This window comes from Schistocerca serialis, chromosome 4 (assembly GCF_023864345.2).
Source record: "Schistocerca serialis cubense isolate TAMUIC-IGC-003099 chromosome 4, iqSchSeri2.2, whole genome shotgun sequence".
NCBI classification, from domain to species: Eukaryota; Metazoa; Arthropoda; class Insecta; order Orthoptera; family Acrididae; genus Schistocerca; species Schistocerca serialis.
In genome coordinates this window covers 327,203,046-327,217,697 of record NC_064641.1, presented here as the reverse complement: position 1 = coordinate 327,217,697, position 14,652 = coordinate 327,203,046, and the positions used below count along the sequence as shown (strand labels likewise).

The window sequence follows — 14,652 nt, the reverse complement described above, 5'->3', positions numbered from 1 at the left end:
CTAACTAGCCAAAAAGTAGGTCTCTAACGAAACCTATCGTGATCTTTAGTTGTTATATATCTCAATTTATTTTAGCAAAATACGGGTTAACGGATTTCTCTGGCTTTAAAATTCGAAGTACTGATTTCTTATAGGATCTGAAAATAAAATTCCAGAAGGTTTGTTTAACATCTAAGGGATTAGCATATAGTCAGCAATATTGTGTTGATGTTATAAGCATGCGTATTGCAAAAAGAGAACTTACTTAATATCAGGTTGGATTAGAATGAAAGAGTTTGTTTTAAGATGTTGCGATCATCTTTGCTCCTGTAATAGATAATCGATTACTTAAATTATGTGTCAAGCTACAGTATTAAATGAGTCTTTATGATTGTTTTATTCTTTCAGTTGAGGCCTAAGGAGCTCCTTCCAGTTATGGTATGGATTCACGGCGGTGGTTTCATGGAAGGTAGTGCCACAACCTATGAATATGGATATCTTATGGACTACGACGTAGTTGTTGTCGCTATTAACTATCGTCTTGGTCCGCTGGGTAAGAACTAGAATAGAATGAGTTTTCCATAACGACAATAATCAAATGATTGTCGCTGAACATTGTCATTTGAAGTAGTCACATATATCACTGGCATAGGCAAATGATGATATCGCCGGAAAGAGACACAGCAACCGTTGTAATTAATGTGCAGACAAACCGCCATAGGTGGAGTATTTTTTTACTTGTTCGACTAGTCCACCTCCTCAGACACAAGCATCTTGAAATATTCAGTGTCCTGGTGGTAACATGTTGCAGGTTTCAAGCACCACTCGCCAACATCGCCAACGCAAAGTGGCGCGAATTGCAGGTGCAGCTCAGAGGAACTGGTCGTAGCAAGGGAAAATAGAGAGGGAGAGAAACGCAAGGAGGAAAACCGCGATGACGAATGATAGACGTAAGATCAGTACACAAAATTCATAACCTATGCCAGTTTCTTCAAAGACGTTTATCTGCAATGGAAGAACAAGTAACAAATGTCGTTCGAAGTGGCTTTCACAGAAACAGATCATACCCTAACTAAATATACAGTACTTCAAGGAATAGCTAAGCAGAAAATTACCTAGAATATAAAGTATTAACTAACAATTTCACCGACTATTAGAATCATTTTAAAAGAGTGAGGTTAGTCTATGTGCAGCAGGCAATCAACAGAAATTTTAGATGGTGGCACAGTAATGGAGACATTCGGGGTCTTTGACAAAAATTGGTACACCCTGGCGCAGTATCTTTAATTTCGTTGTTCAGAACGCTGTTGATGTCTGACAGACGATATTACCCACACTGTTTAAAGTTGACGACACTACCTTAGATACAACGCTTTCTGCAAACTATGAAATGAGACATTCAAGTTGTTGAATGGCCCACAGTAGTGCAGTCTGAATCTCTCTAAGATAGTCAACAACTTCTGACATTCAAAGGAAGTTAGCTGCACCTTGCTAAGATCGTTTGTTATAAACAGATAATACAGTCGCGTACACCTTGGTTGAAACTTGACGTACACACCAAATGACGGTATCAGTGTAAAACTCCAAACATTTCGGACTTTGTGATATCTTTGCGAAGAACAAAAGGAAAATAATACTGCACTTTACAGTATAACGTTAGTAACAGTTTTGGTCTATGTACGTGAACGTAAAACACACGCACAACAACTGTAAGTAATATTAGAATGTGGCGTAGTCAGCGAAATAAATATATCAAATTTAAGGATATTTTATGTTACTGAGGAAATTAAAATATAGAGAAAACGGGAGAAACATATAGCACTAATTGTGCTAGAATACGAAAGACGCTACTCAACTACATGGCAAAATATGAAATAATGAGGTCTTTAAATGGATTTTTATGTAATTTATTGATAGTCAACATGAAATACTTGGTGAAGCTGAACTGGAACTCTCCTGAGGTTGGGATAATCCCGAAGTGATGCAATCCATTACTATTCAGAATCCTATAAGTAATGTGGAAACTGAATTAGGGGCATTAGGTGGGTAATATAGGGAGCTGTGCTGCATGTCCATAGTCGAGAATGCTTGTCTCTTTCCGAGCAGTCTGGAGTGTTACCAACGCACAAGAACGGTACACATGAAACTTTCTGGCAGATTAAAACGCTGTGCTACATTGGGACTCGAACCCAGAACATTTGTCTTTCGCGGGCAAGTGGTCACCCAACTGAGCTACTCACGCACGACTCCCGACCTCTCCTCACGGCACACAGTTTTTATCTGCCAGAAAGTTTCATGTCACCGCACATTCCGCTGCAGAGTCAAAAATTTATTCTGGAGACATTCTCCAGGCTGTGGCTAACCCATGTCTCCGCAATATCTTTTATCCAGTAGTGCTAGCCCTGCAAGTTTCGCAGGAGAACTTCTGTGAAGTTTGGAAGGCAGTACGTAAAGCTGCCGGAAATTAAGCTCTGAGCACGGATCGTGAGTAGTGGTGGTTATACAAAACTATGTTAGTGACCGCATACGGAGTGGGTCACCTTCCTCATCCGAGTCTTTTTTATTGCACTGTCACGTGTCCTTGGTACCATTGCAGGACTTATCGGCTTCTGTCGTATTAGGATCTACAGCATAGCATAGAGCCAAAACTTTCAGTATGTAAGACCATGTCGTTCCGTGAAAATGTTAGACCCCGTTCTTTGGTTGTTGTTCCGCTAAGGAGATTTGCTACAGATGTTTTGCTTAGTTCGGTCTGCAAACTGTCCCAGGTAACGAGCTTCTCCGCATGTCCTCGAACCATTTTTGGACTGTGCCGTGCAAGTAAAAGTACCCATTTACCCATCACATCACGTCGTCCCACCTATCGTATTTGATAACTCTGTCGAACGTTTTCCATTATTTAGCCGGGTCCTGACCAACGTCCAACACTGATGGGTGCTTGATATGCAGCTGAGTTGCTGTTGATTTGGAATCAGTTTTATTCCTGAACATACTGATCTAAAAATGTTGTAGTCTCCCGTTTGTTTTTCGGTTTCTGTCTGTGTAGGCATTGGATTTTAGGTTGCCTAATTACAGCCACTGTCATGCAGATGTTCTAAGTTCCCCAGGTCTCCACCAAAAAACATCACACCATGAAAAGCATGATCGTGCGGCATTATTCGTCAGGAGACATGCTTGTTATGGTTTGGTTGCCTGGTGCTTCTTTTTCCTGTTTGACGCTGCTTCGGCGACTTGTGCATCGATGAAGATGAGATGAAATAATTGGTACAACACCCCAGACCCCGTTCCTGAGCAAAGGAATTCTCCAAACGTGTCGGAAATTTAACCCAGAACCCCGCGATCTAGAGTCAATAACTCTAACGATTAGACCACGAGGTGCAAGGTGTCGCGTCATAATTACAACCTACTTCAAAGCCGGTAGCAGGGTCATCACTGAAGTACTTTACCAACGAAGGGTAGGCCTCAGACACGACCAGATGATTCGGCTCATGTTTGGAGACCTGCATAAAGCCAACCTCAGGACTGAAGACCACAACAACAATATTGGCAAGTTGATTTTGTACAACCTAGAATGAAAGAAGTATTCTGGGTCAATACCCCCTCGTTTTTGAGAAAACCACCCCTAAATTTCACGAAGCACAATCGATACAGAATTAACGGTATCGATAAATAATTGAAAACTGAGCATTTCTTATCACATGTGTGATCCGCAAACGTATACAATATCTTCCTATAAATCGAAGGAAGAAACTCTTACCGGTGCCACTTACACTGAGACGAAAGAAGTCATGGGATACCTCCTAAGATCGTGCCAGACCTCATTTTTCCCGGCGTAGTGCAGCAACACGACATGGGAGGATTGAACAAGTCGTTGCAAGTCCCAAGCAGAAATATTGAGCCATGCTGGCTCTATAGCCGTCCATAATTGAGAAAGTGTTGCCGGTGTATGATGATGTGCACGAACTGACCTGTCGGGTATGTACCACAAATGTTCGATGGGACTCATATGGGTCAATCTGCGTGACCAGATCAATCACTCGAACTGTCCAGAATGATCTTCAAACCAGTCGTGAACAATTGTGGCCCGGTGACACGGCATATTTTCATCTATAAAAGTTCCATCATTGTTCTGAAGCCCATGAACAAGTGAAAATGACCTCCATTTAGCCGAACATAACTTCCCGTCAATTATCGATACAGTTAAAGCAGAGGACCCCGTCCATTCCATGTTAACACAGCCCGCACCAATCTGGAGCCACTATCAGCTTGCAAAAAAATGGCTCTGAGCACTATGGGACTTAACATCTGTGGTCATCAGTCCCCTAGAACTTAGAACTACTTAAACCTAACTAACCTAAGGACATCACACACATCCATGCCCGAGGCAGGATTCGAACCTGCGACCGTAGCAGTCGCGCGGTTCCGGACTGAACGCCTTAACCGCGAGACCACCGCGGCCGGCTATCAGCTTGCACATTGACTGATTCACAACTTTGATCCATGGCTACGTTGGGTCAGCGCCACACTTCAAACTCTAAAATCAGCTCTTACCAACCGAAATCGGAAAGCATCTGACCAGGCCACGGTTTTCTAATAGTTTAGGGTCCAATCATATGGTCAGGAGCCTAGGACATGCACCGCAGGCGAAGTCGTGCAGTTATCAAAGGCACTGGCGTAGGTCGTCTGCTGCCGCAGACAATTAACGCAAAATTCCGCCGCACTGTCCTAACGGATACATTCGTCGTACGCCCCACGTAGATTTCCACGGCCATTTCACGCAGTGTTGCTTGACTGTTAGCTCTGACAACCCTATCAAAACTCCGCTGCTCTCGGTCTTAACTGAAGGTCGTCGGCCTCTGCGTTGTCCGTGGTAATGCCTGAAATTTGGTATTTTCGCCCACTCTTGACACTATGGATCTCTTAAAATGGAATTCCATAACGATATCCGATATGAGGTGTTCAATGTGTCTAGTTCCAAGTAGCATTCCGCGTTCAAAGTCTGTTAATTCCCGTTTTGGCGCCATAATGACGTCAGAAACCTTTTCGCGTGAATCACCTTCAGGTCCGCCTTTTACACCTTGTGTAGCGATACTACCGCCATCAGTATATGTGCATATCGCTGTCCCGTGGCTTTTTGTGAACTCGGTGTAGTTATCCACATGGTAAAACCTGTTAAACGAAATCGCCACGGGCGTTTCGGTCAAGGCTTCTGTCTGCAAAACAGAGAACCTGTGCTCGAGTTCACAATGCTTTATGCAGTTCATTTATTTTTAATTTATATTTTTTTGCCGCGTCGAAATTGGTAGGAATGGGAAGGTTAATAAGGTAAGTAAATGAATAATGAATAACAACGTGAGAGGTAAACAAATTAATCAAACGACTTGGTTTAGCGAATATTTAAAATTGTGAACCTCGTTGTAAGAAAGCAATTTTGTGTACATTGCTACGAGTATGAGCACTCAACGTACGTTAACGCATAAGTGAAGAAATGAACGATTGTTGGTTGGTTGGTTTTTGGGGGAGGAGACCAGACAGCGAGGTCATCGGTCTCATCGGATTAGGGGCGGATGGGGAAGGAAGTCGGCCGTGCCCTTTGAAAGGAACCATCCCGGCATTTGCCTGGAGCGATTTAGGGAAATCACGGAAAACCTAAATCAGGATGGCCGGACGCGGGATTGAACCGTCGTCCTCCCGAATGCGAGTCCAAAACGATTGTTGTAATTGTAGTATACATATGTAGTATAAGTAAAATAACGATTTCGAAAGGGGCAGTACTGTATCACAGCGTATGGAAAATTGGTGCCTAATGTTTTCCTGTGCTTATAAGAAACTAATAATTAATTTGGTCCTAGGGGTATAGAAGAGGTCAATCGTTTAAGTGACTTATGAAAAAATGTTTACGTCAGTTTCCATAAATCTAGGAAAGTGAAAAATTCAACTTCAAAACATATCTTGGAAACAGTTTAAAACCGAATGCCCCTGATAACATTTTTGACTGATATTGGATTCCTAAAGTGCATGAACAAATACCGTCACGTGTGACAGCATGTTAAGAGATGAAGAGAGTCAGTCGATCTGGTCAATTTTGAGCCGATTTCACGTCATGAATTTTAGGGGTGCTGTTTTCACAAACGGTGGGGTGTTGAAGCCAAAACTTGAGTATCTTAGAGTCTTTCATTTTATGTTACACTCAAGCGATGTGCCAAATATGTAGTGGCGGCTTGTTATCATCTACTAATGTGCTACAGCACCATGTAAAAATAGCACTAAAATTATGCTACTTCTCTTCGAGTGTGGAACGGAAATCACACCAAAATTATGCCGCTTCTCTTAAATTGGTTGCTGGTGTGCATATAAAACGGACGAAATTATGATTTTTAGCAGTCTCTCCGCCATAGCTAGAAACCAGTGTTGACTGCTGAAATGATGGTCAGCTACATTATGATCAACTCAGAGAAGGAGCGCAGCTGTTTTCTACTGCGAGTGCTCCTAAGCGATGTCATCCGTTGCGGCACCTATGACTGCTAAATTGCTCACGGCACCAGGTCAGTTTTGCATTGTGCACTGTGAGGAATTTTTGAGGAGACGTTGGTGTGACCTCTTCTAAAGAAGAGGTGCGACGGGCGGTGGATGAGTGGCTGCCCATAAGACCAAAAGAAATTTATTACAGAGGAATCAGTGCACTGTGTACGCGTTTGAGGAAGTGTGTTGAATGACAAGGAGACTATGTCGGAAAATGATACACTTGTGCTCCAGGGCTGCCAACTTGTGTTCAATAAAAATATTTAAGGTTTTCATTTGAAACCCTTGCGCATTATAGTGACTAGAACTGTATTCTAACACTAGTGCAACGAGAGGCACTAAGGGAGTTATTTCAATTATGCACACTTCTTTACATTTAACTGAACAATTTTTTGTGGAAACAATATACAACCAGAAACCTTGATGCAACGACGGAGAATGGCATGGGAATTCCACTTGGCGGTGTTCACGCCGCTACATTCTCGGATACTCTCGATATTATAGCTAAAAGTTTCAACGCCAACCTTAACAAGCACCGTATGACTGTACTCGTCCTTCGGAAAGTTTTCACATGTCATTAAAAAAGTACATCGTTCTGGTAAGGAAATACTTTTTAGTACTTCGTTTGATGTAAGAATTCGAATCAAGAACAACTGCCAACATGAGTCACTTAAAAGTAGATATCCTCGGTGTTGCGAAACAACTGAAACATTTACGAGAGGAAACGATTCCGCTCCAGATTGTATACCAATCAAGTTCCTTTCAGAGTATGTTGATACAACAATTCCTCACTTACCAATCATATTCAACTGCCGGCTCGCAAGATCAGTACCCAAAGACTGGACAGTTGAACAAGTCACACCAATACCCAAGAAGGTAAACAGGAATAATCTGCGGAATTACTGACCCATATTACTAATGTTTACTTGCTGTAGGATATTGGAACATATGCTGTGCTCAAAAAATTACGCATCACCTCGCAAAAAAAAGATTTGTTGACAAATAGCTAACTAGCTCTTTATTCTCAGAAGTAATGAGTGATATCGACAGGAGACGTCAAATTGATTCCACATTCCTTGATTTCCAGAAGTCTTTTGATAAAGGTGTAAGTAGGCTGTTTACGTTTTCTTATTGGTAACGCCACGTAGCGCTCTGTATGAAAATCACTGGCTGTGCTGTGTGCAGTCTGTGGCTAGTTTGCATTGTTGTCTGCCATTGTAGTGTTGGGCACCTGGATGTGAACAGCGCGTAGCGTTGCTCAGTTGGAGGTGAGCCGCCAGCAGTGGTGGATGTGGCGAGAGAAATGGCGGAGTTTGGAAATTTGTAAGACTGGGTGTCATGAACTGCTATATATATTATGACCTTTGAACACTATTAAGGTAAATACATTGTTTCTTCTCTATCAAAATCTTTCATTTGCTAACTATGCCTATCAGTAGTTAGTGCCTTCCGTAGTTGGAATCTTTTATTTAGCTGACAGTAGTGGCGCTCGCTGTATTGCAGTAGCTTGAGTAACGAAGATTTTTGTGGGGTAAGTGATTTGTGAAAGGTATAGGTTAATGTTAGTCAGGGCCATTCTTTTTTAGGGATTTCTGAAAGTCAGATTGCGTTGCGCTAAAAAATATTGTGTGTCAGTTTAAGCACAGTCATGTATAATTTTTCAAAAGGGGACGTTTCATATGGCGACCCTGCCACGATACCTCACTGGAATCTTCTGATTTTTTCTTGTAGTTTGTGTAATTAGTGTAGATTTTGTTTATCACTAGCACATAATTGTGCAACATTTCATTGTTGTACAGTAAAACAGGTGTGGCATGCATGTAGATTTGCACCAAGTATTCATTTTCAGTGCTATGTTAATGTGTTTTCTTATTTTGCTCTTCAAATTGTGCTTTTCTGTGTTGCCGTGTGAAATATTGTGACAATAATGGCGTGTGAAAAACGTAACACTAGGCTCCAAAGTAAACTGAGAAATAATAGTGATGACGAGCGTAGCTTATCAGCGCCGCCAAGTAATGAATTAACTAATGTTGAAAGTAGTAATTTGGTAATTGTACATAGGGAAATGGAGCGGGCTGCAAATAATGCTGTAGGCAGTGAAACAGTTCGTGAACAGGGAAGCATTATCGATCGATCAGTCGGCAAGAGCTCGCCTCAGGAATCCGAAATGACAGGACTCAATCTTGCAAATACTGTAGATTCAGGTTTTGCGTCCTCACCGTTTTCTCAAATAAGTCAAGACACATTTTCTGCTTGTCAAAATGTGAATGTTGCCGGTGCAAATTCTCTGCCGAAAAGCATAGAGGAACAGATTCCAGACACTAATACATTGTTATTGCAATTAATGCAACAAATGGAACAAAATCAGAGACAAACACAGCAAAAGCTTCAAAAGTTAGACGCAATGGAACAAAATCTTCGGAAGTTAGACACCACACTTGAACAAACACGTGAAGATTTAACTACTGAGTTGCATAACATTGAATTGAAAAGTCAAAAAGTCTGTAATGACGTAAAAACACAAATTTGTGAGCATTTTCAACCTATTTTTTCGCAGCATGAAAATGCATTACAGAATCACGAAGCAGCCATAAAAGAACTGCAAACTATTGTTCATGAAAATCATGAGACCTTGTGGGCTAAAATTGACTCAATTGTGAATTGTAGAGCAATAATGGAGGTGTCGATTTAGATGAGAGGATTAAATACAAAAAGAAATGCGTCTTCTTTGGCGCGCTATCATTTGCCGAAAATCGCGTTCTGTTATCTTGCTCCGTTCACGAAACAAAAGAGACGTAATATATCGTGCGACCAATCTTAGATATGAGATTCAGCACATGACATTACCAAAGTTCTACATCTTTATTTATGCCTTACAAATATGTTTTGTTGTTTAAGGCTTCCTGAGTACAGGCGATGAGGCTTCTCCGGGGAATTATGGCTTCAAGGACCAGGTGGCAGCGCTTAGGTGGGTTAAGGAGAACATCGAAGCATTCGGCGGCGATCCTGGCAGCGTCACCATTTTTGGAGAGAGCGCTGGCGGTGGAAGCACTCACTACCTCATGCTTTCTCCGCTGGCCAAAGGTAAGTCAGGCCCAGCATCTTTCTGCCTGTGTCCTAAGGAAAGCGTACAGGATTGTGTGATATTTAAAGTGACACCAAGCTTCAAGCCAAATTAATCTGGCAGCTACAAGTTCTGCCAAATACATTGCGCACATTGCGCTTTGATAAGGTTCAAAAATGTAATCTAGTATGACCTGCGCACATTGATATGATGCTACCTTGACATTGTAGTTAGTGTTACAACTTCCAGGAACTCATTATTGCCAGTCTCATCTGGCGAAATTCTCTTCAGCTCCCTGTGAAAACGGGAAAAATGCTTACAATTCTCATAAAGTTATTGAAGTTACATATCTGTAACTAAACTGGCTACATTTATCTTGCTTTTGGTAGTACATTAGTATCTGTAGTCTATTTTATTTCAAACAGTATCCTGAAACATCCCAAAACAGATTTTTTTGTGCATAAAGGAAACATTAAAAAAATTTTAATTCTTTGGAAATTCAACTCAAAGTTATATTTGATCTACGGCTTGCTTCTGTTGTTCCTCATACATACCAGCTGCAAATCTTCATGGTTTACTTGTGCCTCATCTTCTCTCTTCCTTTCGTTGGCCTGTTTAGTAGCCTCAAAGACTCACTTTACCGCTTTGGCCACTCTCATGGAATCAACTGCCAACAGTGGCTACTTCATACTGAACCCAGAATATATTCCTAGCAACTCTGGATCCTCGCGTCAGCATGAAAATACTTTCTTGGACTCATAGTAACTTTCAAGAATGACAAAATAGTAAAAATTAAAACTTCAGAAATGTTTATAATCAAAACAAAGCTAAAAACCGGAGGTATACAAGGGAAACACTAGATCGTCGCAAAGCGCATTTTCTAACAGGGCTGCCAACTCGAGAAACAGTTGTATAGTAGGTATATTTCTCGAGTGGGAGTGTAATGACAGCATTCAACGTGTGAAAGTAGTGTAGACAGGCCTGTGGCCGAATACCGAGAGATCTTTAAAGTTGCTTTTTAAATATGTTCCCCATGAATAATTCAGTTGTTTTAACTAGCATTTTGTTCAAAAAATTCTAATTATTGATTTAAGACAAAAAACAAACAAATCGTTTTAATGAAGTGGATTCACAAGCAAGTGAGATTTATACTATAAGTCTCTGTTGGAGCTCAAAATCACCTAGTAACTGATGAGCGAAACTATCTGTTTGCAAGTGATGTCTTGTTTGAGATTAAAATATTTACTGGTATCCATTGACACTAGTCATTAACAATGGCACCTAGAGAACAGGTATGTCTTGTTTTAGTTTGTCATTGCAATTTGGTAGTGAGGAAAACGTTGACTGACATTGTTCTTCATCCTCCGCGTCAACGTTCGGCTGGTCTTGTAACTGGGTACAACAGCTGCTAAGAAAAGCAAGGGAATATTTCAACTTTTAGGAGTACGAATAATAAAGAACTGCTATGTACAAACCAAGTATCATGTTGGCCACTGCTTTACATTTACAATCAAATAGACCCAACCACAAATAATCGTAAGTAGCTTGGCGAAATTTCTTAATACATTTAGTCAAATTTCAACAAAGTTGGGGTCTGGGAGATCGGGAGTAGTTTTATGCATAAAGAAGACTGAAGGGCTATAAAACGTTAAACTGCAGCCCATATAAAACTGCAGACAGTAATGTATTATAAGAGACAGTGAAATGGAAACCTAACACCCTTCTGTCCCATAGAATGCGATCCTCAACTGCACCCACTCCTGCAGTTCCTTTTCCGACTGAAGTCGACGTCCAAGCATATTTTTCTTCAGGTGGCCAGGGTTGTACAAATCACATGGTGCAAAATCTGTGTTGTGCAGAGGATGTTGTAGTGTTTCCCAACCAAATCGCCGAAGCTTAGCCTTGGTACGATTGGCACTGTAGGGGTAGACATTATCGTACAACAGCTTGATTCTTTCCGACAGCATTCCGAGAGACCAAGGGCAAACAGCAGAGCCAGCAGTGGAATCATCCCATCTTTGGTTTTATTTTGCTGGGAAGATATCGAATGTTTCTACTTTTAGCTCTGCTGTTAGTCATCGATCTGTCGGAATGCTGTCGGAAAGAATCACGCTGTTGCATGATAAAAACGCATTCCACAGTACTGCTGTCGCAAGTGTTGGGTTCTCATTTGACTGACCCTCATATTTACAGTACATGTTTTCATATTTACTACTTTTTCTGGAATATGTTCAAGACGCTATCAGGGTTTTGTGCAAGAATTATATTTCTCATCCAGATTAACATTCACTCAGTATTCCGAAAGAAGAGATCTCATAAACCATCAAGATAAAGACGTTTCAAATCTTCAAAATAAGACTGCACTGGAGTCGGAGAAATCATCTTAAAGATAAATGCACTGTATTATGTTTAGTAAAAGGCTAACCCAGGACTCGGTCGCCCAGTCTCAATTGCAAGTTGCCTCTCTAATGGCTTCCAGGGGCAACAAAAATTTGATTTTCAACTTTTCACTCAATTATTGACCGAATTAAGAAATTTAAAATGCTGTCATAAGCCATCATTCACAAATATTCTCATGTTAAATGTTTAACACATTAAAATAAGTATTAAATTTTTTTAATTTTTTATTTATTGTATGGCAACAACAGCAAATATTGAGAAATACATGCAGTAAAAATTACTCATTTTAGGATTTAATCACAAAGCTAATATGTTTAAATTCTTAAACTTAATAATTCTGTAATACTAAAAGGAGGATTTTTAAACAATAAAATTAAGGCTGTTAATTAAAATAATATAATTAATTAGTATTCAAGATCTACTGAATGAAGCCAAATTGATAGCAGAGGGAGCAACATTAATAAAATCATTGAGTGGTCCTGGGTACTTTCTCAGAGGCCAGTCTCTGACAATATACTGAGCAGTTTGTTCTTGGGTGCCACAACTGCAGGCTGGAGAGTCTCGAGTCCCCACTTGTGTATCATAGCATTGCACCTGGTGTGACTGGTTCTTACACTGTTCGCTTCTCCTCAGATCATAGCCTGGTATGCAGGCAGGTATATCTTGAACACCTTGATTTTCATTGTTGCAGCATTCAATCTCTTGCACCATTCTTATTTAAGGTCAAACTTCTTGTTGATTCTTCCATTATACCATAATGGAGTGCGTGATATAAGGCGGTCTGAAGGAGGGTCATTTAAGACTATATGAACTGGAAGGTCTCGGGGGTAGGAGGGGTGATGCTGCTTCCTTCATTCTGGACGGTTGCTTCTTGGCGTCACTGCTGGTGAAATATTACTGATGATGTGCAGCCAAGGGATCAGTGTGGATTTTATTATACCCGTGATAATTCTAATCGATTCATTCAATTGGATGTGTGTTTCGTTGTATGGGCTATGGCCATAACTGGGTATATTCCTGTCAGAGCTGTAGCCTGTACAGTGAATGCTTCAACACCCCATGTTGTACCAGTCAGTTCCTTTACGATCTTATTTGCGGTCTTTAGCTTTGACTAGTGTAGCAACTCTGTATATACCTTGAAGCAGTCAAGTCAAGGCATGCAAAAATACCCACACTATATGTATTCACCCAGCATTTTAAAAATGAGAACACTTAGCCACTTCGGGCAAACTATAAACACAATTTCAAACCCTTATGAAACTTTTTCTCATTGTTAATGGTCACAATACGATAAAAGGAAAATTCATTGCTTACTGTATTTTCGAAGTTCATGCAGTAAAACTTTAGTAATAGCCATAATGTTTTATATTATTAGTTGTTTACTACTGACTGTATTGGCAACACATTTTGTAGACGGCATCAGCCTATACCAGTGGACGTACCTGTAATGTTATATCATTTTGCTATATGTAGTTCGAGAGATACGATGATATAAGCAATGGGATAGCGGAAGAACTAGCTCTTGCTTAAAACAGTGCGACACTATATTCAACCAGTACTTGATAATGAGAGCTCTTCCGACAAATCGAAACAAAACAATCTAAAATAAAAAAAAGAAAGAAAAAGCATGTACCACAAAGGAATTATCGAAATAGGGTGGAAATCGTACAGGCAGACAAATGATTGTTATTTAAGAAAAGCTGGATGATTTATTCATGAGAAAGAGTTTCTCAAATTGAGCAAGTAAATTATGAAGTGGTCCAACTCTGTCCTTTATACAAGCAGTTATTTAGCTTCATATTGATTGATAGAGTTGTTGGATTTCCTCCTGGTGGATATCGTGCCAGATTCTGTTCAATTGGCTCGTGAGATCGTCATAGTCCCGAGGTTGTTGGAGGGCCACGTCCATAATGCACCAAAAGTTCTCAGATGGGGAGAGATCCGATGGCTTTGCTGGGAAAGGTAGTTTGGCAAGCACCAACACAGTCCCCCCCAGGGGGTCCACAACTCTTTTTTGTGGATACGTGCGTAGCGAGCATGGGACCCTGAGCTAATGTGGCCTTCCTTTCTATCCGAGCTGCATACCTTCCCTTTCTGCATCCTTCCCCATCCCCCATCTTCACCCCCCCCCCCCTCACCTCTGCCTCTTTCCTTCCCTTTCTCCCCCTCTGGGAGTATGTTTTGCGCCTACGTCCGGAGATGGACGCTCGAAACTGTAACAAATTCTTTACTTTCTCCGCTTGCAAGTCTTCGTCCTTCCTTTGTCCTTCTCTTTTCCTTATCTCTTCTCTTTGCCCTTTTCTCCGCTGCGGCGTTTGAGACCTCTCTTCTTTCCTTTCCCTTTCTCTTTTTTACTCCCTGTTCGTGTCTGAAGGCCGACCCACGCATTTCCATGCGTAGCCGGTGACGGGGTAATGCATAATCCCCCACCCCGGGTAGACAGGTAGGAGATGTACGTACCCCTTGGTAACGGCCAGGCCCAGGGAGGGGTGATTACCCGAGCTGATACCTTCCGAAAGTGCCGATTGGTCCCTCCGTCCGTTTGTCGGGAGGTGTGACCTGAGGTGTGAACAGTCACCTAAGGCAGGAGTGCCCTCAGAGTGGGCCCCCACAAGGAAGGAGCGCGCCATCGGAGACGCCGGTAATCACGGGGGATACTTTCGCAATGGTTTCCTCATCTTCTACTA

At 41.3% G+C, this 14,652-nt stretch overlaps 1 protein-coding gene across 1 annotated transcript in view; it reads left to right on the top strand.

Moving 5' to 3' along the window:
* LOC126474438 (fatty acyl-CoA hydrolase precursor, medium chain-like) overlaps nucleotides 1-14,652 on the top strand; it is a 162,241-nt gene that overhangs the window by 54,721 nt on the left and 92,868 nt on the right. The window contains exons 3-4 of the mRNA XM_050101909.1: nucleotides 388-532; nucleotides 9,400-9,585. Of these exons, the coding sequence (XP_049957866.1) occupies nucleotides 388-532; nucleotides 9,400-9,585 (331 nt within the window). The remainder of the gene's footprint in view (nucleotides 1-387; nucleotides 533-9,399; nucleotides 9,586-14,652) is intronic.